The sequence below is a fragment of the Hevea brasiliensis genome, chromosome 4, assembly GCF_030052815.1.
Source record: "Hevea brasiliensis isolate MT/VB/25A 57/8 chromosome 4, ASM3005281v1, whole genome shotgun sequence".
NCBI lineage: Eukaryota > Viridiplantae > Streptophyta > Magnoliopsida > Malpighiales > Euphorbiaceae > Hevea > Hevea brasiliensis.
The window spans coordinates 15,898,946-15,926,559 of record NC_079496.1 but is presented as its reverse complement, the minus strand read 5'-3'; the positions used below and the strand labels follow the sequence as shown (position 1 = coordinate 15,926,559).

Here is a 27,614-nt window from a genome sequence, read left to right as displayed (position 1 = left end):
GTATTAATTAATTTTACTAAATTGCTGCAAGGTTATAGCAATATACCTAGATGATACAACAAAACCTGAAATCTGCATACAATAACTCTTGGAGATTTCCCTTAGAAACTTTTTATACAAACCAAATTTAAATAGACTAGAAGAGAAGAAGAAGAAGAAGAAGAAAAAATAGAAGTAATATATATCTGAATTGAAAGGCTCATCCATATTTATAGATAATGAAAAGTCATGTCGTATTTTCTAAACAGACACATTTATCTATTTTCAACAAACATGACTGTTTGTTTTAAATTGACATATTTTCTAATAGATGTGACTATATTCATTTATTAAAAGACACATCTCCCAACAGTTGTAACCGTTCGTGTGTAATAAATATATCTGTTTATTAACAAATATATCTATTTATTAACAAATATATCCATTTGTAATTTATTTATAAAAATAAAAATAAAATAATTAATTATTTTATTTCGCACACATACATGCCAAATACCATTATATATCTATATATCTTTTTATTTCTTTTATTTTTTGTATTTTAACAATATGATAATTCTTTCTCTTTGCCGTCTAACATACAAGATATTTGTGACAAACCAGAAATCAAGAAACATATTCTCTGCTTCGTTGATTAACACACAGAATCCCACTAGGATATATAATTTCTTTCATTATGCATGATGACCTGATCAAAATTGATAATCGTTACTAGAAAATCAATTAACGGATACCATAAATTCAATTTGAATATGGCCACTAAAATCTTGCAGTGCTGGGTCCCCAGCAGCTCAAAGTCATTGCTTTCTCCAAAGAAGCCTCCCTTCTCTTCAACCTACTTTTAGCATTCCTACTCCCATTTGCTGCTGTTGTTGATGAAGACCCAGAACCAGAAGAAGAAGAAGGCATCTTGGCTTGGGCAAACGACCTAATATTGTTCTTGGCATTTTGTTGTATAGACCTTACAGTGTAATTCCACCTGCAAATACCTTGATCTTTGAGTGCTTCCACAGCACCAATAGCGGCAGCCACAACCCAAGCTTTCCTTGTAGGTGTCATAGTTTCTGTATACTTGCGCGTAGAAGTGTAGATGGGTTGAGGTAGAGAAAGGGGTCGGTGGATCTCTATATGGTGGGATAGAGAGTCAAAAACCAGTGGCAGCTAAAGGGGGAAAAGAATCAATGGGTTCTTCATAACAAATGCCACACTTGGTTTTCTCGAAGCTCTTTCTTCTTTTTTTGTTTTTTTGAGGATGTGATACCATTATATTATTCCAACCAGGGACACAATGGGAATAAATTATTTAATCAACGTGAAAAGTGTGTTTTCCTAAACTGTTATATTTTATTAAGAAAATTTAAATCACAGATATTTCAATAAAACAAATGGCCCAAATAATTTTAGTTATCAATTTAAATGCTGTACATTACTGTCCTTGCTTTGGCTATGAATACTTCATTTTTTTTGCTAGGCTTCCTTAAGATGACAACATGTAAGTGTCTTTTAGGCATCTGATTTGATAAATTTTATAAAATTAGATTCAGATAATATATAATTAAATTTAAATTTTAAAAATAATATTTATATTAAATTTAAATTGAGTTTAAATTTTATATTATTTGAATTTATTTACATAAATAATTAATTAAATATAAAATATATTTTTTATGATAATATTTATATAACTTTATATATTATTTTAAATAAATAAAATTTAACTATTTTTATTGAATTATTAAATTTTAAAATATAAATTATAAATAAAAAATATATTTTTCTAAAGATTATTAATTAAAATATATAAAAATAAATGAATTAAGTATTAATCAAATAATAATAATCAGATTTAAATATTTTAAGATGAATTTGGCTAGAGTTTAAAATAAATTTAAGTATTTAAAATATTAGTTGTCTACCTATTACTATCTCTTAGTTTCCTTTGAAAGAGATAATTGATTGACAAATGAGAAGCATATGCTTTTTACCTAGTAAAATCATTAATTAATATAATTTGAGATTAATAGCAATTTATATGCATCATGATTAAATAGTATTTTTAACTATGAATGCACAATAATCTTTTAGTTTTGTGGCAATTTTGATTATGTTATGCACTGCGAAAGCGTGTAAATTGTAAATAAAATAAAGTAAACATAATTATACTATCCATAAAGTCAATTACACCCAAGAGAACTCATATTACATCAAACTGCTTATAGTAAATATATTAGTTAGTCCCTCTCAGTCTCCTCTAGACATAACCCAATATATTTACTATTACAATATTACACCACAAAGAGTATCTTTAACTATATAGGCAAAAACCCTCTCACCAATGGACAAGAATCCCTCCCTTTTGAATTCTATGTCCTTTCTCCACCTTAGGCCGAAGCTTCTCTCTACTGTAATGGGTAAAAGCCCCTCATCAATGGGCAGAGCCAAATTTGCATCAATTGGCAAGTCCCCTCTCTACAATGGGCGACAGCCTCACTCCATGAGCTGAAAGCCAAATAACCCTTTCCACTATTTTTCTATTTATAGTGTTAATTCCCTCAATCCTAATCTGATTAGGAGTCTCACTCAATTTAGGAATAACACTAAAATAAGAGTTTTACTTTATATAAGAAATATTTTTCTATCCTATTAAGGAATATTTCTCCTACTCAAATTAGAAAAATGTCTCTCCAAATCCCATTAAAATTTTGAGTCATAATTCTAACAGATTATATTAACAGTATAATTATATTAACAATATAATTATCAATATATTTTTTGAAAAAATAATGAAATATTATCTTTAATACAGGTGAATTAAGAGTTAGTAAAATAAGAAATTTTAGAATATAATCATTATATGTACTTTTAACAAATTGATGAATTAATTCAAATTATTGAATGGGAATTCACATGAAATGAATAATGAGATGCACTACATTACATTACCATATTGAACTTATGCGTCATCAACATCATCTTCCATCATTTTTGTTAAACTATATATATGAATCTCATATATTTATATTCACAGTGAAATTAAAAATTAATGTTAATAGGGGATCTTAAATTTTAATTTTTTGACTCTTCTTAAAAATGAGTAATCACTTTTTATTAAAATTAAAATTAAAATAATAATTTCTAAATTTTGAGAAACTATTTTCATAAAATATATATTAGTAATTTTATTTTTGTTTACAAAAGTTAACTTCTTAGCTTTTATTAACTTAAAATTTTATTAGCTGACAATTGAAACATACACATAATTATATAAATAATAACTTTTATGAAATCACAATTTACACATTCATATAATTATAAAAATAAAATAAAAGTGATTAAAAGTTATTAAAGTTTTCATTAAAATCTCCATTCATCTATACTAAATATCAAAGCTTAATAAAACCCCTTATAAATGAAATTGTCAATTTTAAAAATTTAACTTGAGTTTTGAGATCTTAAACTTTTAATTAAGTTTATAAGAATATATTATAAGTATATTAGCAACTATGATTTGTTATTTTAATTGATTATTTATTTTGATGGGTTGAAATTTTTATTTAATTATGAACTTAAATAATAGTATAGGTCAAGTTAAGATTATGAAAAACAATTGAATTTATATATTAAAAAAAGAAAAATTTAGGCTAAGATAAGGGCAACATTAATCTAGTTAAGGAGCAACATTAATCCACATAAATATAATAATGATATAATCTTAAAAAATTTTTTTGGGTTGATTTCATCATTACATATTTGCTGATAGGGTTAGGGGTCTAGATGTACCATAGCCGTCCTAAATTTGTGAAATAAATTATTTACACATATTTTTTGAATAAAAAAAATTATAAATATTTGGCCACCCTAAATTGGTAACCTTACTTCTTTGTTATTATCTATATTCAAGTACGATTAATCCAAAGCCACAAATATTTCCTTCCAAGAATGGAAGAGTCCTACTAGCTCCATACATACAAATTATAAATTTCCTCCAATTAAATTTTAAAAACAAAAAGTCAAATTTTCTTATTCATAGTTCTGTTTTTGGAGCAAATTATAAGATATTTTCGATACATGTATACTTTTATTCTCAAAATTGTAAGTCTCGTATTTTTAAATTTAGAAAATAATTATTTTTTTTAGTGATGAATGCATGCCACATGACCATCTTACTTTTTACATATTATTTTTAATTTTTTACATAATTATATAAAAAAACAAATCATATTTTCCATGCATGGAAAATATGATTTGTTCATGGAAAATTAATTAAGTATATTACAATATACCCAATAAAAATTCATTTTTCATAGAAAATAAACACTATTATTATATAACACTTTATTTTTTTTTTAATTTTATTTTTCCTTCTTTCCTCAGATGAGAAAACCTTCCTGTATTGGGACCCCAACAGCCCAAATGCATAATTTTCACAAATTTCTTCTTAGTATCTCCCATCTTATAAGTCGTGTTGGATGACAAAGAAGAATAAGAAGAAGAGTAGAAAATCCTGGGCTGAGCCAAGGATCTTATATTGTTCCTGGCACGTTGTTGTAGAGATCTCATAACATAATTCCATCTGCAAATTCCTTGGTCTTTCATTACCTCTACTGTGCCAATACTAGCTGCCACAATCCAAGCTCCTCTTGTTACGCTCATATTTCTTTCTTCTACTGTGCAACTAGCTACCACCAGGCTATGCCTGTGATGGCTTTTCTGGCAGCCCAAAGGAAATATATATGGTGTAAAGGCACAGAGGTTCCACGGTCCTTAATTCCCTCTTTATAGAGGCGTAGGACTTCTGGAATTCTTGTATAAGGTTAATTAAATAGCATATGAAATATCACCCATAGTTTAGGAACTGGCTCCAATTATTTATGTGCCAAAACCTTATGCTTAATTTGTTTTTAGCTCTATGCTTCCGGATGTGGACACAGTGTATATATATACATGGATGCATTGGGAATTCTTGCCTAAATTAGTTTATTATGAATTTAAGATAAAAATATAAGAAATTTATATATTTAATAAGTGAATCCTATCATATATTTTGTGTCTTAAATTTATAATGAATTAGATTTAGATAAAAAAAATTAAGGATAAGTATACTTTAATATCATGTAGCTTACATATTTTATTAATAGGAGTCTACGATTTATTTTATTCTATTTTATTTAAGGGCATGTGTTATTGTGATGTTAGCATTTAAGAATATAATTATTAAAAGGTATCAATATATACTGACGTGACAAGTCTCTTTATACTTTTAAATATATCCCACTTATTTGACTGTATAATTATATCATTAATTTAGTATCAAGTTAGAAAAAATGAGAGTAGACTATACATACAATAAAATAGATAGGGTTTACTTGTTACGCCAATTTAAGAGTACAAAAAGACTTATCACGTTAGCATATATTAATGCCATTTAACAATTTCGGCTTTAAATGCTAACGACGTTATAACATAATCCTTACGTGTTAAAAAAAAATCCCTTAGACTCTTATTAAAAAAGCACGCAAACAATATGATACTAAAGTGTATTTATCCAAAAAAAATTATCTTGTAGCATGTATGATACACATGAGGAAATCATTGGGATATTAGATATAGACAAGAGCATAAGAGCTGACGTACGTTGTTTTTGTATAAATAGAACTAAAAATTTAAAATAAAGGCAAAAAATAATTTAGAAAACATACTTTGGATGGTCTAAGCATTGGATTAAACTACTACGAATCTTTGTTTGGTTTTATTTTATTAGGGTTTAAGTTTTAAGATTTCCCTTTTATTTCTTTAAATTGCATTTAGATGAAAATTTTGAAATGTGAATGCAAATTTGATAATATATACAAAAATGTTTAATATCAAATAGAATTATTAATTTAGGTCTCAGAATATAAAAATTAAAGGTTTTAACAAAGATTATGCAAGAATTACATAGAAATATTATTTTAAAAAATAATTCCTCCCCCCTTCAAATTTCTCAGGCAGTTAAGTAAGGTTTTATTAATTAGAAATGGTAAATTTATTTTGACTTGGCAATTTAATTTAGATCTATTTAAATTTATATTTAATTCGAAATGATATAAATTTAAATGATTTAAGAAATAACCTGATAACTGGTAGAATTTTGATTTGAAATTAATCTATTATATGTTGACTTGATTAACTCAAAACTAAATCCAAAATATTAAATAACTAAAATTAATTTAATTTGCTTAATTTATTTGGAGGGTCCCTTAATTCTTGGCTTAAATTACCTGGTAAGTTGAGCAACTTGTGACCACTTTGTAAGCTTAATTTCATATCATATGTTATAAAGTGTTGCAGTCGATCAAAATTATCGATGATTATGGACCTGTGAAGCAGAGAATAAATGAATTTGAGATTTATCGAGATATTTTTTTTATTCTTTGATGCTCAAATTAGAGCTAATATGATAATGAATAGCGGGCAATATTAATTAAAGAGGATGACATATTTGATTTTGGGAATTTAAGCTACTTATGTAGAATTCTGTTAGAATTCTGATGGAATTTGGTTAAAGAAAATTTGACTAAAATGAAGTTTATCCTTAATAGATAGAATTAATTAAAATATTTATGGTTCCTGAACAGTTCATTCAGTAAAGTAAATAATAATTTATTAGCATGGAAAGAACAATAGGATGCACAAATTAGAGGTTGCACCTGTAGTTTATCTTGATCTTTCCACCACATGTAGGGAGGAAAAAAAAAATTCAAAACCAGTGATAGACTGGTTAGCTTATAATGCAATTTAAGAAAAAAATGTTTGAAATTTCATGAATCCTCAAACAATCCAAGACTGAAATTGCAGACATAAAAGGGCTGAAGGAACACACATATAAATAATGAAAGGCAGTTATATATACATTCAATGCAAAACTGGCACTACATTAACAAGTGTGAGGGTTCAATTAGGACCCCAACAGCTCAAATACATAACTGTTCTGAGAGACTCCTCAGATTGTTTCAACTTCTCATCTCTCAGCTTCTTTGAAGCAGCAGAAAGCAATTTTTTAGGCTGCTGAGAATATGATCTGATATTGTTCTTGGCATGTTGTTGAAGTGACCTCAGTGCATAGTTCCATCTGCACAATCCTTGATCTTTCAGTGACTCTACTACTCCTATACTTGCTGCTACCATCCAAGCTCTGCTTGTAGAACTCATTTTTATCTTGTAAACTATGGACTGGAACAGAGAACTGAAACTGGTTTGATGTGAAATGTTTAGTAGCTAGGAAAAAAGACTGATATCTTGCCTTGTGGTTCTGGTGTGGCATATGGGAGGAGTTCTCATACAATATATATATATGGAAAAGGTAGTGAAATAAATTAATAAGCTGTGATGGTTTCACCAATAGTTTAGGCAAGCCAATAGTTTTAAGCAGTGGTATTTCTAAAACAAGCTTCCACTATCATTGAATGGGGACAGCTGAGAGAGAGAGAGAGAGAGACATTAGTGAACTACAAATAAACAAAGAGATAAAATAATGGTGATGAATGGTGGGGTAGGATTTGCAAATTGTTGTTTGTTCTTATTCTAAAGTTTGAGCACCTTGTCATATAAAAAGAAAATGGGTTTCTTACACTCTGCATACATGATAAGAAAGGAAGGAAAATATATATATTTATATATATTCTTTTTATTTGGATATACTTTTCTCTGTTTATGTATTTATTTTTTTTAAATTGAAAAGAAAATGATAAAAGAAAGTCTTTTTTTTTTCTCTTTTCTTATAAAAAAGCGATTATTTCTTATTAGTATCATGTCTAATACATCTACCATGTTAGTGTTATTCAATAGAAAATTATAATTTATACTACGTTTGTTAAGCAAATTCAACACACAATATCAAATTGACAAAAAAATAAAATATAATCCCTTATATGTTAAATCTTGTCATAAGAATTTTGTATACTTTTTCAAAAAAAAAAAAAAAAAAAAAATATATATATATATATATATATATATATATATATATATATATATTTTATTCTTTTTCTTTGGATACAATTTTCTCTATTTTTTTACATACAACACACAATATTAAATTGACAAAAAAATAAAATATAATCCGTTATATGTTAAATCATGTCATAAGAATTTTGTATACTTTTTCAAAAAAAAAAAAAAAAAAAAAAATATATATATATATATATATATATATATATTATTCTTTTTCTTTTGATACAATTTTCTCTATTTTTTGTTCATTTTTTCCTTAAATGAGGGAGAAAATAATTTTAAAAAAATATATAATTTATTCTCCGTTCCTTTTTTATTTTATTTTCTCATCTTTAAAAAAAATAATTATCCCATTTTATTTTCCTAATTTTTTTTTCTTCTTTTGTCCACATTTTCAATTCAAACAAAGCCTTATTTTTCGCTAAGTCTATTTTTAATTTATGTATTTATTACAAATTAAAAATTTAGAGCCTATTTAACATTATTGTTGAATTTTACTACTTTGAAAGGTATTAATCACAAAATTACTATTCTAAAAAATAATTTATCTATTGGTAATAAAATAAAAAAATTATTGTTGGGTAAACATATTATTTGATCTTACTAACTAATAATCATTTATTTTATTCCTATTAGATTTTTAATAATTATATTCAATTTACATAATAAAATGTATTTAAATTTAAAAGTTTTAAATCGGTGAAATATTAATAAACACCAATAAATTTTTCACAAATATTTATAATATAATTATTAAAAATTAATATTATATTGAATTTCTAAAAAAATAATTTATTGACGTGGAAATGAAAAGAAGTGTCTTATATATTGGTTTAAATGAAATTATGTGAAATGGTGAAGGATATTTTTGTACACAAGAAACTAAAATCTGCTGCTTGGTCATCCTTGAAAATGTCATTTGCATGAAACATGCTGCTTTTCCAAAACGTGGGCTTGGATGTCCTAAAATTGAGTTTCTAAATTTAACCAAACAGGTTGAAAGTGAGATTTTTTTTCCCCTTTCATGCCAGGATGCAACCCACAGAAATAGCCTCCTGTAGAAGTTTAGTTGCCTTGAGTTTGGTGTAATAAACTCTTACTCCGTAACACAGCCGATTCATCTCCATACTTTCCAAAATGAGTTCAGTTCAGATGGCTTGTTTCTCTCGTTATTAATATCAAATGGTATTAATACAGCCGACTGACACATCACTTGACATCTTCATTTCCCATACACCAAGATTGGCCATTACTTTCTGGCCACTTAATGCAGTTCTTACTTCTTAGCAACTCATATTGGCAGCTATTCAATTATTGTGCTTGGACTTGCATCCAAATTATTAGCCTTCACCTTATTCATGCAGTCCTTTAAGCATCAATTCAACATACAGTCCATGCACTCATGCAGGGTAATTGAGTTCTGGTACAAAATCTGCAGCAAAATTGCTCAAAATTTTTTACTGAAACCATAATAATGAGGTGGATACGGGGCTGTACATTGGAAATGGATATTAGTTCTGCTGGCCACAGTAGACATAACCAACCATAGCCAAAGCAATACGCTACAGGATAATATGTTTAGAGCTCAACTAAGTTGAGATATATCAAAATCATCTGGAAATTTGAAAGTGTCAGCCGCTCCAAACTTCCTTCGTTCTTCCCAATCTTCAGCAGATTCATCTTCTTCATCAGTATTGTCCTCTTCATCATCATGACCATTGATAGGTGAAGCTGGATCATGTATACTTCTGGATCGGCATGATGTGGTGGCCAGCATTGTCACTTGGTTATGATAAGAAATTTCCACAACAACTGTATCATCATCAGCTGGGAGTGGTTGTTTCCAAGGTTCTCCATCAATTCTCATGAATGTGTGGTCAGCTGCACCCTTACAGAACTCAAAACGAATTCTACTTGCCTACATGTAATAGAGTGAGCAAAAAAGTCAGCTTGTCATAAATGTGATATGAGAGAGTGTTGCTGTTAAAATGATGAGTAAAATTTCTCATCAGCACATATGCGTTTCAGAATTTCAGATTTATTTTAACTCTAATTGGTTCAGGACAGATTTGTGATATGTTTGTACTACAGAAATTCTAAACTCCCTTCACCTAGGACCCAGTTAAGCCAAAAAATCTCTGACTCAAAAGGACAAGGAAAAAAAGGGTTAAGCTGCGGGTGTTTAAAAACTATAAAACTGCAAAAAAAATTTTCATTTCATACCTGTGCAAGACGAGTCCCATGTCCACTTGGAGCAAGCAGTAAAAGCCCATGCCAGGCATTCCTAAAACCAACAACTTCAATAAGGCCATCATCTACGTAGGGAGGGGTGAAGTCCCGCTGTAAAAGAAAGATTTATCTAGTCATTCAGAAAAATGTATTGTTAAAAAGTGATCTGATTGGGAATGGGAGACAACAATCTTATTAAGTGTATGCACACACAAAATTTGTGTTATAAATATGTGTAGAGAGAGAGAGAGAGAGAGAGAGAGAGAGAGAGCTAACATCACGCAATTTCTTCCCATTGGGCTTTCCCCAAGGATTGAGTCCACCAGAAAAACTGGGCAAGTTGAGGCAAACAATGGACCTGATGCTGTATATTAAAGACAAAGTATCAGAGAAATGATGCAACTGATCATGGAAAAATGCAGTTAACACAAGAAATCAAATTCAAATTTGAAGTTATTGAAAAGTATCAAACCTCTGAATGAACCATTACTATGCTCAGCCAGCGACTTAAAAGGCAATAGTTGACAATTATTTTGATAATGTGCATTTTTAGCATCTCATTCCCAAAATGTTATGTCCCATTTAATTCTCCAAAAGTACATAAATAGTGTTCTTGTTCCCTATCTACCACAGAAATTGATTAAGTTGCATAAGAACTGTGTAGTTCCTTTATCAAAGCATTCAATTGCACAATTAATACTACTAACTGAAGAGGGTGACGGGTGAAAAGACAGTGCACTGCATAAAGACCAACACATGTCACCTGCTAGGATGTTAAGGTCCTCCCATTGGCCTTTGCTTTTCATGACTTTAACCCTTGTAAGCTGTGCTATGTTCCTGCATAGATATCAAGTCATTCTCAAAGACATAGACAAGCCAACACAAAGCCAGTAAATAAGAACACTGGGAAAAATGAACAAAAATTTAAAACTAAGCACCCAATTCTTTCAACTGATAACATTTACCAACTTATAGCTTGGATAAAGTGGAATGGGACAAGTCATATGTCTGATCCCATTTATTTGGGATTCAGCTAAGTTCGGCATTGTATATACTAAACCACCAGATTAAAAATCCATCTAATTTTGGGATTAGCAAGAGCTGCTTCCTAGAAACTATACGATTAACTACAGTAGACAGAGTGGAAAAAGACAAGTGAATATGCTTGTCGAAGAATCTTTCAACAATAACAAGAGACTCACCGTGAAAAAGAATGAAGAAGAGAGGCAGAAAACCATCCTTGAGTACATCCAAGCTTTAAATAAGTACTCTAATCCCAAAAGAAAAGACAAAAAATAATAATAATAAAGTAAAAAACCAGCAATAAGTAATATGATTTGGACAGGGATTTAATCAAGGAAAATTATCAGATACACATACAGTGTAAAAAAAAATTGAGATTAGTAGATTTATGCAAAATAAAATTGATAATGGATCCAAGAGATAGGTAGGGAAGGACCATGACTAATATTTACATGTGCTAATTATGCCATGAAATGTTGGTTATTGCATGCAAATAAATGTTGCATTCATTGTCACTTTTTGAAGATGGACCAACAAATGTACATATTTAGTATGAAAAGTTTAACTAGTTTACTGTGGCAATAGTTTTTCCCCCTCTCATTTCCCAAACCAACTTCTAAAGGACTCGATTGTATAACTAAGACGAAATAAAATGAATCCAAAGATTGGAAATTTATAGAAACACACCCTCCCTCCCCCTCCAAACACTCCTCTAGATAGTAACTCCTCCGAAAATGATTATTGATTCTACCAAGTTTTAAAAATCCAGTTAACTGCCCCATCTCCTCCAACTCCACTTGTCCATCATGAGGTATCTGACAACAATCCATCTCAAAAAATTTGTTGTGACATCACAACAATTACTACAATCCTGTGTTCTTTACAATGATTGCTACTTTAGCATCCATCATACTTCTTAATGATTACTCAAAAAGAAAGAGAATTAAGGATAGTCGTGTTAGCTCAATGTGAACTGCTTAAGAGTTAAGAGTACTACTATGTTATTTTTGCATGTGGGTGGAGGCTTGAATAAAATTAGCAAGAGGATCCTTCAAGTCATCATTAACATTTAGCTTCATTAAATATGTCTAAACCAATTTTCAAACAGAACCAGCAAAAAGAACTAAAACAAAGATAAAAAAAGGGAAAGATCATGTCAAGTTCTAATCTTGCCTACCAAAAATGCATAATATTAAACATTTGGTATGATACCTGGTTTACTAATTGGTTTTTAAATTTCTCTGGATGTAGCTTCCTCTCAGAGTGAAAGGCATATGATACTTGAGCATCCATTCCTATACAATATATAACATATCACTCAAGAAAGTTGGCAAGAAGAATAAAACAATACCAGTTTCTACAAGCAAGAATCAATGTCAACCTTTGCCTGTTGCTGAAGAATGCTAGTGTTGGAAAATAATATTGATTTCTCCGTTTTCTTTTTCAGCACCATAAGTCATACATATAACTGTGAAAAAACTTTGATTTATAAATACAAAAACTTAATTAACTCTTTGTTGTCCATGAGAGAGCTACCTAGCTAAATATTCTTAGTTCTTTCTTTGCCTTTCTTCTTTATTTTACTCATGAAAACTATAATAACCAGCCTCTAGCGAATTTCAAAATTCCTAATTAGTAATTTCAAGCCTTACCACCATAAATCTAACAAAGGTAGTGCTGTCCAAAGCTGCCCTACATCCTTAGCAATTCATAAATTATGGTATACATCTATAATAGTGTTCCAAGAGATGTCTTCTGGAGTGTGTTAGAACAAAAGAGGGTATCTATTAGATACATACAAGTGTTGAAAAATATGTATGAAGGAGCAACTACTATTGTGCGCACAGTGGAAGGGGACACAAGAGATTTTCCAATCTCAATTGGATTACACCAATGATCAGCTATAAGCTCTTACCTTTTTACATTAGTTTTAGATGAATTGACGAAACATATACAAGAGAGTATTCCTTGGTGCATGATGTTTGCAGATGATATTGTTCTGATAGATAAGACGCGAGAAGGAGTCAATAGAAGAGTTTTGGAGAAGTACTCTAGAGTCAAAGGGCTTTAAGTTAAGTAGAACGAAGACAGAATACATGCATTGCAAGTTCAGTGAAGGCCAAACTGGTGATAGGGAAGGAGTTAGTTTGGATGGAGTGGTACTGTCCCAAAGTAATCACTTTAAATATCTCGGCTCAGTCCTTCAAGTAGATGGGGGATGTGAGAAGAATGTTAGTCATAGGATTAAAGCCGGATGGTTGAAGTGGAGACGTGCAACGGGAGTTTTATGTGATCGCAAGATTCCCAATAAGTTGAAAAGAAAATTTTCTGCATGACCATACGACTGGCTATGTTTTATGGTAGTGAGTGTTGGGCACTGAAGGAGTCGTATGCGTTTAAGATAAGAGTTGCAAAGATGAGAATATTAAGGTGAATGAGTGGCTATACTAGACTAGATAAAGTCCGTAATGAGAGTATTAGAGAAAAGGTAGGAGTGGTGCCAATTGAGGATAAGTTGAGAGAAGGGAGATTGAGGCGGTTTGGTCATGTGAATCGTAAACATACAGAGGCTCCAGTTAGACAAGTAGAGCACATTAGGTTAGAGGATAGAAAGAAAAAAAGGGGTATACCTAAATTGACTTGGATGGGATTAGTACAACATGACCTAGAAACATTACATATTTCTGAGGATTTAACCCAAAATCGTTTAGAGTGGAGAAAGCGAATCCATATAGCCGACTCCAAATTTTTTGGATAAAGACTTAGTTGAGTTTAGTATACATATCAAAACCTTAGGAATTATTCTTGCTTCTTTAATTAAATTAATTAGTTAATTCTGTCAATAAATTGATAGAGGTCAGTGTATCTGTATAGGTGATCGATGTCAATTTGCCTTTCTTCTCTCCAGTCAGACTCACTGCAATTGGGTTGACCAGTCTGTGAGTTAGATATTGATTATTTTTGTAATTTTAATATTAATTATATATCTGGCATGCTCATGCATTTCATAAAATATTTAATTATACACATAAATAGTATATATATTAGGGGTATTTTGGTTATTGCATATTTAATTAATTATTATTTATTTGTGATTGTTGCCCTGAGGATAATTTGGGGCTAGATGTGTCACTACCTAGGGATGGGGTTGGGACGTGCTCATTCAACCAGCTACGCACTGGAGTGGACTTCGTATCCCACATCCGAAACAGGAACGAAAGATTTGGGCCATATATGTGGGAGCCTTCCTGATCTGGTTAGTGCGCTTTTGGGAATGAAACCTCCCAAGGGACAAATCCGTGAGGCCCACGGGCCAAAGCTGACAATACTGACTGGAGAAGGATTAGGCTATTACAATTTGGTATCAAAGCCTAGTTCCCTCTAGTACGGTGTGTGATGCGAGGACGAACCAGGCGAAAGCTAGTGGGCTTGTCACGACCCAGGGATAGGGTTGGGACGTGCTCGTTCAACCAGCTACACACTGGAGTGGACTTCGTGTCCCACATCCAAAACAGGAAGGAAAGATTTGGGCCATATATGTGGGAGCCTTCCTGATCTGGTTAGCACGCTTTTGGGAATAAAACCTCTCAAGGGACAAATCCGTGAGGCCCACGGGCCAAAGCGAACAATACTGACTAGAGAAGGATTGGGCTATTACAAGATTTATTATTCATATATGGTATATATATGGATATGGATTGGACGAGTAGATGCGGCTTGAGCTAGTTTTGTTGGAACCTAGTCCTTATGAATATGGAAAGTCGGGGTTAGGCACGGCTTTGAGTTGAACTCGCTGGTTCCCACACTTGGTTTTAAATGAAAGTCTGGGTTGAGTTGAGCTCACAGGCAGGATTTGGATTGAAAGAGTTATATAGGGGATCAGCTCCCCTATTTATGTACTGATGTAATACACTTGGTATGTGAGCAGCTCCAAAGTATATTCTTGTGTGAAAATTAGATGATTTGCTTGATATAAGTGCTCGATGTACATTTCATACTTAGAAATGCATCAGTCTTAGATAGCTATAGAAATTATAATTATAATAAATATTTATACTCATTGAGTTGAATGCTCATTTCTGTTCATATATTTTTCCTTAGATTGCAAGAGGAGCAAGTTTATTTTCGGGTCTAACCTACATTTTTATTCGCAGGTTGTGGTGCCTCTTAGTTAATATTTTTTTTTATAGTTTTTATTTTTTTATCTGTTTAGTTAACTATTAGAACTCCGATGTGATATCAATGTATTATGTATTATATTAACTAATGGAGATTAATTGATTTGTGCATGATGGGTATCTCCCCTAGTTTTTTTTTTTTTTTTTTAGTTATCAGTTTAGGTTGGTCCAAGTAAATTTATAAGATTTTATTTTATTTTATTTGCCTATTGGGCCTTAATTTTGATTTTGGTTATGGGTTTAAGAATAGTGAGGCTTACTACGGGCCTCGTGGGCTTTATGCCAGCCTAGGTCATAGTGTCGGTCTGGCCAGTGGAATCAGGTCGTGACAATTCCAATATGCAAATCTGATATCATTGCAATCAGTTCAGTAGTTTGTTCAACTATATTTGCTTTATTGGAATTTTGAGCACTATTATTCGTATTTTTTTTTTTTAATGTTTCTTTAGAAATTTGCATTCATGTTTGTAATGCCCTTTCTTGCCACAATTTAACAAGTTTTTCCTTTCTTTGATTTGCTATTGCTGCCATAACTAGTACTATTGTCTGCTACTTCAGAAAAATTTCTTTTATTTCCAAAATTTTTCTTTTGAAAATTTTGACCTTCTTGCATAAATTTAACTTTTGTGGTAGATTCAGATACAATTTTCTTATGTCGATTTCTTGTTTCTTCTTTAATGTGCAAGTATTTCTGAATCTGTTCAAGAGAAAAATCTTCTGTGGTATACAATAATTTCTTCCTATAATCATTCTAACTAGGAAGAAGTTTTTCTTCCTATAATCATTCTAACTAGCAAGAAGTTTTGCTATCATTCCTCGTACTTGCAATGATTCAGGAACTATCACTTTCAAATCTTTAAGTTTTGAAATAAGGACAAGTAACTCATGGACTTGATCCATAACAAACATATTATCAACGATTTGGAATTCAAAATATTTCATGATGAGATTTTATCCATACCTTATTTTTCTGAGTTGTATTTAAACTCTAGTGATTTCTAGATTTCCATTGGAGACTTGATAGAAGTAAATAGATTTTATAGCATATATGAAAAGTTGTTAAAAATATGACATATGCACAACAATTCATCTTCTTCACATTTTTCCTATTTTACTTTCACTTGTTCAGAATCTTCTGGTGTTGGTGGCGAAATGGTAGGCAGACTTGGATTAAGTATATAAGAAATTTTCAATGCAGTAAATAAGAATGGCATCTTGTCATTTCAGCGAACATAGTTTGTCTCATCAAAACGATCCAATTTCACGAACTCTTGATTTATCACGAAAACATCCTTGGACTCCATTGCATTTAATACCCTAAATTGTTAAGGCAGTGGGTGTAGAATAAGCTTTGAAGTAGGATGAATCACCATATTTAAGGTATTAATTAATTTTACTAAATTGCTGCAAGGTTATAGCAATATACCTAGATGATACAACAAAACCTGAAATCTGCATACAATAACTCTTGGAGATTTCCCTTAGAAACTTTTTATACAAACCAAATTTAAATAGACTAGAAGAGAAGAAGAAGAAGAAGAAGAAAAAATAGAAGTAATATATATCTGAATTGAAAGGTTCATCCATATTTATAGATAATGAAAAGTCATGTCGTATTTTCTAAACAGACACATTTATCTATTTTCAACAAACATGACTGTTTGTTTTAAATTGACATATTTTCTAATAGATGTGACTATATTCATTTATTAAAAGACACATCTCCCAACAGTTGTAACTGTTCGTGTGTAATAAATATGTCTGTTTATTAACAAATATATCTATTTATTAACAAATATATCCATTTGTAATTTATTTATAAAAATAAAAATAAAATAATTAATTATTTTATTTCGCACACATACATGCCAAATACCATTATATATCTATATATCTTTTTATTTCTTTTATTTTTTGTATTTTAACAATATGATAATTCTTTCTCTTTACTATCTAACATACAACATATTTGTGACAAACCAGAAATCAAGAAACATATTCTCTGCTTCGTTGATTAACACACAGAATCCCACTAGGATATATAATTTCTTTCATTATGCATGATGACCTGATCAAAATTGATAATCGTTACTAGAAAATCAATTAACGGATACCATAAATTCAATTTGAATATGGCCACTAAAATCTTGCAGTGCTGGGCCCCCAGCAGCTCAAAGTCATTGCTTTCTCCAAAGAAGTCTCCCTTCTCTTCAACCTACTTTTAGCATTCCTACTCCCATTTGCTGCTGTTGTTGATGAAGACCCAGAACCAGAAGAAGAAGAAGGCATCTTGGCTTGGGCAAACGACCTAATATTGTTCTTGGCATTTTGTTGTATAGACCTTACAGTGTAATTCCACCTGCAAATACCTTGATCTTTGAGTGCTTCCACAGCACCAATAGCGGCAGCCACAACCCAAGCTTTCCTTGTAGGTGTCATAGTTTCTGTATACTTGCGCGTAGAAGTGTAGATGGGTTGAGGTAGAGAAAGGGGTCGGTGGATCTCTATATGGTGGGATAGAGAGTCAAAAACCAGTGGCAGCTTAAGGGGGAAAAGAATCAATCAATGGGTTCTTCATAACAAATGCCACACTTGGTTTTCTCGAAGCTCTTACTTCTTTTTTTGTTTTTTCAAGGATGTGATGCTATTATATTGTCCCAACGAGGGACACAATGGGAATAAATTATTTAATCAACGTGAAAAGTGTGTTTTCCTAAACCACAGACATTTCAATAAAACAAATGGCCCAAATAATTTTAGTTATCAATTTAAATGCTGTACATTACTGTCCTTGCCTTGGCTATGAATACTTCATTTTTTTTGCTAGGCTTCCTTAAGATGACAACCGGTAAGTGTCTTTTAGGCATCTGATTTGATAAATTTTATAAAATTAGATTCAGATAATATATAATTAAATTTAAATTTTAAAAATAATATTTATATTAAATTTAAATTGAGTTTAAATTTTATATTATTTGAATTTATTTACATAAATAATTAATTAAATATAAAATATATTTTTTATGATAATATTTATATAACTTTATATATTATTTTAAATAAATAAAATTTAACTATTTTTATTGAATTATTAAATTTTAAAATATAAATTATAAATAAAAAATATATTTTTCTAAAGATTATTAATTAAAATATATAAAAATAAATGAATTAAGTATTAATCAAATAATAATAATCAGATTTAAATATTTTAAGATAAATTTTGGTAGAGTTTAAAATAAATTTAAGTATTTAAAATATTAGTTGTCTACCTATTACTATCTCTTAGTTCCCTTTGAAAGAGATAATTGATTGACAAATGAGAAGCATATGCTTTTGCCCTAATAAAATCATTAATTAATATAATTTTAGATTAATAGTAATTTATATGCATCATGATTAACTAGTATTTTTAACTATGAATGCACAATCATCTTTTAGTTTTGTTCCAATTTTGATTATATTAACGGTACAATTATCAATATATTTTTTGAAAAAATAATGAAATATTATCTTTAATATTATCTTTAATACAGGTGAATTAAGAGTTAGTAAAATAAGCAATAAACAAATTGATGAATTAATTCAAATTATTGAATGAGAATTCACTTGAAATGAATAATGAGATGCACTACATTACATTGCCATATTGAACTTATGCGACATCAACATCATCTTCCATCATTTTTGTTAAACTATATATATATGAATCTCATACATTTTATATTCACAGTGAAATTAAAATTTAATGTTAAATTTTAATTTTTTGACTCTTCTTAAAAATGAGTAATTACTTTTTATTAAAATTAAAATTAAAATAATAATTTCTAAATTTTGAGAAACTATTTTCATAAAATATATATTAGTAATTTTATTTTTGTTCACAAAAGTTAACTTCTTAGCTTTTATTAACTTAAAATTTTATTAGCTGACAATTGAAACATACACATAATTATATAAATAATAACTTTTATGAAATCACAATTTACACATTCATATAATTATAAAAATAAAATAAAAGTGATTAAAATTTATTAAAGTTTTCATTAAAATCTCCATTCATCTATACTAAATATCAAAGCTTAATAAAACCCCTTATAAATGAAATTGTCAATTTTAAAAATTTAACTTGAGTTTTGAGATCTTAAACTTTTAATTAAGTTTATAAGAATAGATTATAAGTATATTAGTAATTATGATTTGTTATTTTAATTGCTTATTTATTTTGATGGGTTGAAATTTTTATTTAATTATGAACTTAAATAATACTATAGGTCAAGTTAAGATTATGAAAAACAATTGAATTTATATATTAAAAAAGAAAAATTTAGGCTAAGATAAGGGCAACATTAATCTAGTTAAGGAGCAACATTAATCCACATAAATATAATTATGATATAATCTTAAAAAAAAATTTTGGGTTGATTTCATCATTACATATTTGCTGATAGGGTTAGGGGGCTAAGATGTACCATAGCCGTCCTAAATTTGTGAAATAAATTATTTACACATATTTTTTGAATAAAAAAAATTATAAATATTTGGCCACCCTAAATTGGTAACCTTACTTCGTTATTATCTATATTCAATTACGATTAATCCAAAGCCACAAATATTTCCTTCCAAGAATGGAAGTGTCCTACTAGCTCCATACATACAAATTACAAATTTCCTCCAATTAAATTTTAAAAACAAAAAGTCAAATTTTCTTATTGATAGTTCTGTTTTTGGAGCAAATTATAAGATATTTTCGATACATGTATACTTTTATTCTCAAAATTGTAAGTCTCGTATTTTTAAATTTAGAAAATATTTTTTTTAGTGATGAATGCATGCCACATGACCATCTTACTTTTTACATAATTATATAAAAAAACAAATCATATTTTCCATGCATGGAAAATTAATTAAGTATATTACAATATACCCAATAAAAATTCATTTTTCATAGAAAATAAACACTATTATTATATAACACTTTATTTTTTTTTTTAATTTTATTTTTCCTTCTTTCCTCAGATGAGAAAACCTTCCTGTATTGGGACCCCAACAGCCCAAATGCATAATTTTCTCAAATTTCTTCTTAGTATCTCCCATCTTATAAGTCGTGTTGGATGACAAAGAAGAATATAAGAAGAAGAGTAGAAAATCCTGGGCTGAGCCAAGGATCTTATATTGTTCCTGGCACGTTGTTGTAGAGATCTCATAACATAATTCCATCTGCAAATTCCTTGGTCTTTCATTACCTCTACTGTGCCAATACTAGCTGCCACAATCCAAGCTCCTCTTGTTACGCTCATATTTCTTTCTTCTACTGTGCAACTAGCTACCACCAAGCTATGCCTGTGATGGCTTTTCTGGCAGCCCAAAGGAAATATATATGGTGTAAAGGCACAGAGGTTCCACGGTTCTTAATTCCCTCTTTATAGAGGCGTAGGACTTCTGGAATTCTTGTATAAGGTTAATTAAATAGCATATGAAATATCACCCATAGTCTAGGAACTGGCTCCAATTATTTATGTGCCAAAACCTTATGCTTAATTTGTTTTTAGCTCTATGCTTCCGGATGTGGACACAGTGTATATATATACATGGATGCATTGGGAATTCTTGCGTAAATTAGTTTATTATGAATTTAAGATAAAAATATAAGAAATTTATATATTTAATAAGTGAATCCTACCATATATTTTGTGTCTTAAATTTATAATGAATTAGATCTAGATAAAAAAAATTAGGGATAAGTATACTTTAATATCATGTAGCTTACATATTTTATTAATAGGAGTCTACGATTTATTTTATTCTATTTTATTTAAGAGCATGTGTTATTGTGATGACACTTAAGAATATAATTATTAAAAGTTATCAATATATACTGAACGTGACAAGTCTCCTTATACTTTTAAATATATCCCACCTATTTGACTGTATAATTATATCATTAATTTAGTATCAAGTTAGAAAAAATGAGAGCAGACTATACATACAATAAAATAGATAGGGTTTACTTGTTACGCCAATTTAAGAGTACAAGAAGACTTATCACGTTAGCATATATTAATGCCATTTAATAATTTCGGCTTTAAATGCTAACGACGTTATAACATAATCCTTACGTGTTAAAAAAAAATCCCTTAGACTCTTATTAAAAAAGCACGCAAACAATATGATACTAAAGTGTATTTATCCAAAAAAAATTATCTTGTAGCATGTATGATACACATGAGGGAATCATTGGGATATTAGATATAGACAAGAGCATAAGAGCTGACGTACGTTGTTTTTGTATAAATAGAATTAAAAATTTAAAATAAAGGCAAAAAATAATTTAGAAAATGTAACAACTCTGAAAAAAAAAAAAAAAAAAAATTATGCTGATGGGATTTTTGGCGTGTGGCAGTGGGTTTCCCACTGTCACAGCCAGCTTTTCTTTTTAAAAAAAAAAAAAAAAAAAAAAATCAAAACCAAAAATGGGAGTAGGAAGCCCCCCCCCCCCCCATTTTCTCTTCTCTCCCTTTCCTTCCCTCTCTTCTTCTTCTTCCTTTCTCCGGTGACCGGCCGGCGACGTCCCAAGCAGCTCCCCACCGGCCGGCGACCCTCCGGCGACGTCCAGGACCACCAGAAACGGCGGCAAGAGAGGAAGAGGAGAGAGAAAACGCGCGCACAGTGGGCAGCGGCTTTCCGACGCGATTCCGGCTTCGTCCGACGTCCGATCGAGGCGATTCCGGTGGCGTTGGAAAGCTTGTTTCGAGAGCTTTCTTTTGACACCACTTTTGAAGCAAATGGAGGTCGGATGAGTGAGATATGGAGGAGAGAAGTTTCGGGTTTTTCAAACTTTTTCGTCAGATCTACGACGATCCGACCGTTGGATCGACGATCCGAGACCACATATGGACTGAGGAAGAGGAGATGAACATGGTGGTATGATCAGATCCGGCAAATGTCGCCGGTGACCGGCGGCCGGCCACCGTGCGCGGTGGTGCCGGCGGTGGCCCGGTGAGCTATGGAGATGGTTCAACTTCCAGAGGCTTCCTCATAAATTTTTGGAATTTTTGAGACACAGATAAACTTCGGGTAAGACAATTTTTATTATTTCTCTGTCCATGGAGCATAAATACAGTGTTTCTTAAACAGGAAAAATTGGAGAAAAATTCTAAGAAAAATATATGATGAAAGTAAAATTATTTGGAGATATTCTATGGTGTTAGTTGAATTTTTGGGTGATCGTAGAATATTTTTGAGAAATATGGATGGATTTTAGTTATATTTTTAGCATGTGGGCATATAAGATAAATTGAAATTAAGATAATTAAATTTTATATAATTTGTTGAAGCTTGAGGATGGAGGTTTAAATATGTGAATATTTAATTGGGTTGAATTAGGAATATGTTAGCTGTTGGAAACTTATGGAATCGAGTAAAATTCTTGAATAAAATATTCATGGGTAATTAGAAAATTACAATTCATTTTGCAATAGCCTTATAATATTATTAAGGATCATGGGCAAAATTTTAGAATTTTTAGAGCTTGTTTGAGTGGATTTTTGAAAAATGTCAATTATATGGACTAAAACGTAATTTTTAAAATTTTGAGTATAGTCTGATTTGGAGGGCCCAGGAGGGGCCATGTGATATTAATGAGATGTGATTGTGGAAATTGAGAATTTAGAAGTGTTATTTGAGCCTCTTTGCAGGTTGGGTAGGTCCCTGTATAGGAAACTCACGGATTTCCGGCATGAATTAGGCTGTCTATTGCCTCTTTAGAGTTTTATTTTGATTTAGTACTAATAAATTTATAATTTAATTATTAGGTGATCGAGATCAACTATTTTCCTGCATCCAGCAGCCACAATAGTCGACGGTGTACTGTGAGTAAAATATTAATTTTAATTGTAATTTCGATATTATTATATGTTCAAGCATGCCCATGCATCACTTATATGCATATAATTATGTAGTTAAACTCTAGGCACGATTTATGTTGCATTGATAACTGTTAAAGTGCCATGAATGTTGTTGCGGTAATTTGGAGCAGTGTGCGTGCGTTGGCGTGCGTGTGATATGGTATGGACTATGGATAGGACGGGTAGTCACGGCTTGAGTTCTTCGCTGGGACCCGATCCTTCGAGGGGTAGTCACGGCTTGAGTTCTTCGCTGGGACCCTCGATTTGGTTATTAAGTGGAAGTCCGAGCTGAGTTCTCCGCCGGCACCAGTTGGATTTAAGAGAGTCAGATAGGGATCACCCTATATGTTATGATTGATACTACAGGGTGTGTGAGTGCTCCAAATTACCTTTTTGATGTTATGATGTGAAAATGTTGTTGATGTTGCATTTCACTCTACAGGGTGCATTAGTTTTAGATAGTTATAGAGATTATGGTTAAAATTGATATTTTACTCTCTGAGTCGAACGCTCACTCCTGTTCAATATTTTTCCAGGCCACAGGAGGAGTTATTTTACAGAGCGACCTGTTTCCTTTCTCGCAGGTTTAACGTCGATTATTTAATATTATTATTATTCTCTAAATTTGTAATTTAGGACTCCGCATGTGCTAGTAGTAGCATTAAGTCTGTCAGGGACTGTATGAATTCAAGTTTGCGTATTAATAAATGAAAAGAAAAAATTTTATGAGTTTTAAATGGTTATGAATGAGGTAACAGGGTTGAGCTGGGCTCCCCAAATTTTTGTTTCTGATAATTTCTGGGCTAAGTTGGCCCGAAATATAATTATAACAGTTTAATTTAAATTATTTTATGTGCATATTGGGCCTAAATTATGGGTCTGGTTATGGATTTGAGGAATAGTTAGGCTTACTACGGGCCTCGGGGGCTTTAAGCTGGCCCAGGTCCTAGTGCCGGTCCGGCCCATAGGTTGGGTCGTGACAAAGTTGGTATCAGAGCTTAGGCTCTAGATTCATGGGAAATAATATACTTGGGAGTGTAAAAGGAGTCTTGTTAGGATGTTACATGCGGAGTATAGGATTCTGTTTCGTCTTTTTCTGTAATTCTTTGTTTCTAGATTCTGCGTTATACCTCGGGAAATATAAAAGTGCCTCAGTTAGTGTCTTGATTTTCGTGGAGTACACAGAAATGTGAAATAGAGTTAGTAGACATGTGAGATCTATCATGAGGATACGTACTCCAAGAAATGTTATATTTTTGTCAGTATGGGTTTAAATGGTGTGCCCATTTCGTGCAAGGCACGAGTACATAAAGGTGAGTCTTGAAAGTACAGTTGCCCTAGATAAGGATGAGGATACCACTGCTGGCAGTCATCAGTGGATGACCCAGTCAGAGTAAGTTTATGATAATAGAAGATTCAAGAGAGATAAGAGATTAAGAGACCTAGTTGGTCAGGACGTATCGTAGTAACTATACAATGTTCTCGATGTCTGCTCTGTAAGCTGCAGATTACAGTACCGACATGAGATTATTGTGTAGAGCTGCGTACTTAACTGTAGTGCTTATGATGGGGATGTTGCAGGCAGTCTCTGTTTTGGTACAGTAATACCAGAATAGAGTTCTATATCTGCAGAGAAGTTGGGAACTCCTGGTTAAGAGTCTAGAGTTAGAATATTGAAAGGTCACAGTTGGGTGATAATTAGAGTCAGTGACTCAGTTGCCCTAGCATGAGCTAGAGTTACAGTAAGAGTTGCCATCAGACCAGAGGCTTCGGACTAGTTGCAAAGTAAAGGTGACACCTATAGAGTGAGATCATCTAGTCATCAGTATGGAATTTTGGATCATTTTTGTAGTACGACAGACGTTTTGCTTAGAGCTTAGTGAGAATAGTATATCTTGTGGGTATCAGTATGGAATAAAGTACAACCCTATTACTTAGAGAAGGTCGAAACTATGAATTGATGATTTACAGAGCTATGATATGATAAAGGAGACATTAATTTGACATGGTTTTGGGCAAGGTGGTAAATGTAGTACCTTTGTTGCAGCAAGTTAGGGTATAGTCCTATCTTTTCAGAAGGGATCGAAAGTTATTACTAATAATGGTGACCAACAAAATAGTGCCCCAGATAGGACTGTAGAGTGTGGTAGAGAATAGTTGGCTCGGGTATCCTGCAGAGGATACAAGTTTCATTATAGGAATCATATATAATCAGATCACAATGGATGTAAATCCTTTGAATTGGATGACGGGTTTGGGTGCCCGGAATCTTAAGTTTTGGCTAATTGAGTAAACATGGAAAATAATAATAATGATAATAACATTTACAAATAAATAAAATTGCTGCAGAATCAGTTCTCGAGGTAGTAAGGGTATTATGTAAGCTAAAGGATAAGAATAGAAATCATACAATAAAAGTATGACTGTAATTTCCTGAGTTCCCTTCTAACTTTATATTGTTCAAAACAATAGTATAATCTAATTATAACAGTGTTAAGAGAAATAAATTAGCGAAGATAAGTTATAAAAGGCCAATGGATAGAGAAAGTGCAGGATGAAGGTTTGGACAATTGATTGCAAATGCAATATAATCTAAATGCCAGTGGAAGTACTAGCTAGAGTGGTCAAAGGACCAAATCTGAGTAGCACAGATATGTGATAACGCGGTAGAGACTCTGAAAGATATAGTTAACAGGTACAGCTGTCATGTTAGGAAGAAGAATGGAACCAGGGATAGAATAGTTAAGTTCTATTTTGGGTAAGACAAAAGAAATAAATGAAAGGACAATCTGAAGGGCGCATAATAAAAGGAACAAAGTTAAGATATAGGGTAAGCTAATTGTTATTATTGGCAAGGTGAATGACAAGGATGGAGAACTCAAAATGGGACCATATTAGTGAGAATAGTGATAGAGGTGTGGAATCTAGTAATGTGATACTCATAGCATGATGTAGTTGAGATTGTGATAGGGGCTAAAATATAGAGCTTGGAGTTACATGATTGGATCATACTTTATTTATTCCCTATTTCTAAAGTGAATTGGATAGTGATGGGGCAAGATTCTTTTAACTTGTTAACAGTATCAAGAAGATTAGGCGAGGAATACAATAATAATGAGCAAAAAGTAGACGGTATGCGATGATATTGAGGACTACCTAATTAGGTAGAGAAAAAGAAGTTAGTAAATAGTAAGTTGAATAAAAGTCAGTCTACGGGATCAAATAGGTATGATGAGTGGAAAGAATTATAGATAATGACACATAAGTTTTAGGTTAGACTTTTGAGATAGTGAGAAGGTAGTTAGAGGTTCGTTATGAATGTCAGGCAAACATTTTTAGTGTGATCATGTAATCACTTTGCAGTGAAGCAATAACGACAGAACAACAGTAGGGGTAGAATGAAAAGTGACAAGTATGGATGGTAATAAATTACTAGAAAGTTCAAGGATCAAATTAATGACCATAGATAAGGGTGGAATTAGTGTTGAAAGAATTTATTAGTGAGAGAAATCTTTCAGGAATCAACAAAAGTTAAGGGCACAATATAAACGATGATAGATATGAATCATTGGTCGAGTATAAGTAAAGTTAATAAATTATAAAATATTATGTCAGGAAGGACAATGGTACGGTAAAGTGTTCATGCAGATGATATCGTATAGGTAAGAGATGATGAAATTTGAAGAGAAAGACCAAGAAACATAGATTAAACATTATTATATGGACAATCGAGCGTAGTTGAATATAAGAGGGTTATATAAGGAACGGAGACTGAGTCAAGGAGACCGAGTTATTTGAGAGTTTGGTAGGCACCAATTCTTACATAATTTCTTGATATGAGAATGACAGTAAGTACATACCTAGTGTTAAGTATGAAAGGATGATCAGAGTAATGACAGGAGTCAAATGGAGTTAGCTACCAAGGTTTGCAATCGTTTTAAATTATGAGCTAGAGGAAGTACTATTTATGGATGAGTTTCAATAGATGAAATTGTTTCTAATGGGAAAAGTTGAGGCTGAAGTTTGGAAAGTTATAGGCAGTATATGTGATTATATTAAGGAGAATGAACACATGAAGTATTTTGTTTAGAATTAAGGCATGGCACACATTTCCCACAGCCGTGTTAGTTCAGATGGAACTTATAGTTTCAAGGGCTCCTATCCATCCAGGATGAGCAATTTCCTACTGAGGCTGGTAGAGAATGATAATGTTCTGATAGTTAAGTTGGAAAAAGGGGATACAAAAAGAATTTTCTATGGTTAATTATAAGTGTTACAAAGGGTGAAG

The 27,614-nt window shown here is 31.3% G+C and overlaps 4 protein-coding genes and 1 long non-coding RNA gene across 5 annotated transcripts; 1 reads left to right on the top strand and 4 right to left on the bottom strand.

Moving 5' to 3' along the window:
• Positions 1-628: 628 nt before the first annotated feature.
• Positions 629-1,221, bottom strand: LOC131169025 (uncharacterized). Its single transcript, XM_058146416.1, has one exon. It carries the CDS (start codon positions 1,057-1,059, stop codon positions 760-762), a length of 300 nt encoding a protein of 99 aa, XP_058002399.1. The 5' UTR covers positions 1,060-1,221; the 3' UTR covers positions 629-759.
• A 5,555-nt stretch (positions 1,222-6,776) lies between these two features.
• Positions 6,777-7,288, bottom strand: LOC110638493 (uncharacterized). Its single transcript, XM_021789075.2, has one exon. It carries the CDS (start codon positions 7,189-7,191, stop codon positions 6,934-6,936), a length of 258 nt encoding a protein of 85 aa, XP_021644767.2. The 5' UTR covers positions 7,192-7,288; the 3' UTR covers positions 6,777-6,933.
• A 2,134-nt stretch (positions 7,289-9,422) lies between these two features.
• Positions 9,423-12,692, bottom strand: LOC131179238 (diacylglycerol kinase 5-like). Its single transcript, XM_058145431.1, has 5 exons — positions 12,454-12,692; positions 11,421-11,488; positions 10,495-10,582; positions 10,213-10,329; positions 9,423-9,907 (listed from the first exon to the last, which is right to left on the bottom strand). Exons 1-5 carry the CDS (start codon positions 12,532-12,534, stop codon positions 9,575-9,577), a joined length of 687 nt encoding a protein of 228 aa, XP_058001414.1. The 5' UTR covers positions 12,535-12,692; the 3' UTR covers positions 9,423-9,574.
• A 4,754-nt stretch (positions 12,693-17,446) lies between these two features.
• Positions 17,447-17,972, bottom strand: LOC131179537 (uncharacterized). Its single transcript, XM_058146415.1, has one exon. The coding sequence runs from the start codon at positions 17,856-17,858 to the stop codon at positions 17,559-17,561; it is 300 nt and encodes a 99-aa protein (XP_058002398.1). The 5' UTR covers positions 17,859-17,972; the 3' UTR covers positions 17,447-17,558.
• A 3,943-nt stretch (positions 17,973-21,915) lies between these two features.
• On the top strand, positions 21,916-24,063 carry LOC131179237 (uncharacterized). Its single transcript, XR_009148204.1, has 3 exons — positions 21,916-22,496; positions 23,234-23,290; positions 23,863-24,063. It is a non-coding gene; the product is annotated as an uncharacterized LOC131179237 (long non-coding RNA).
• Positions 24,064-27,614: the final 3,551 nt, after the last annotated feature.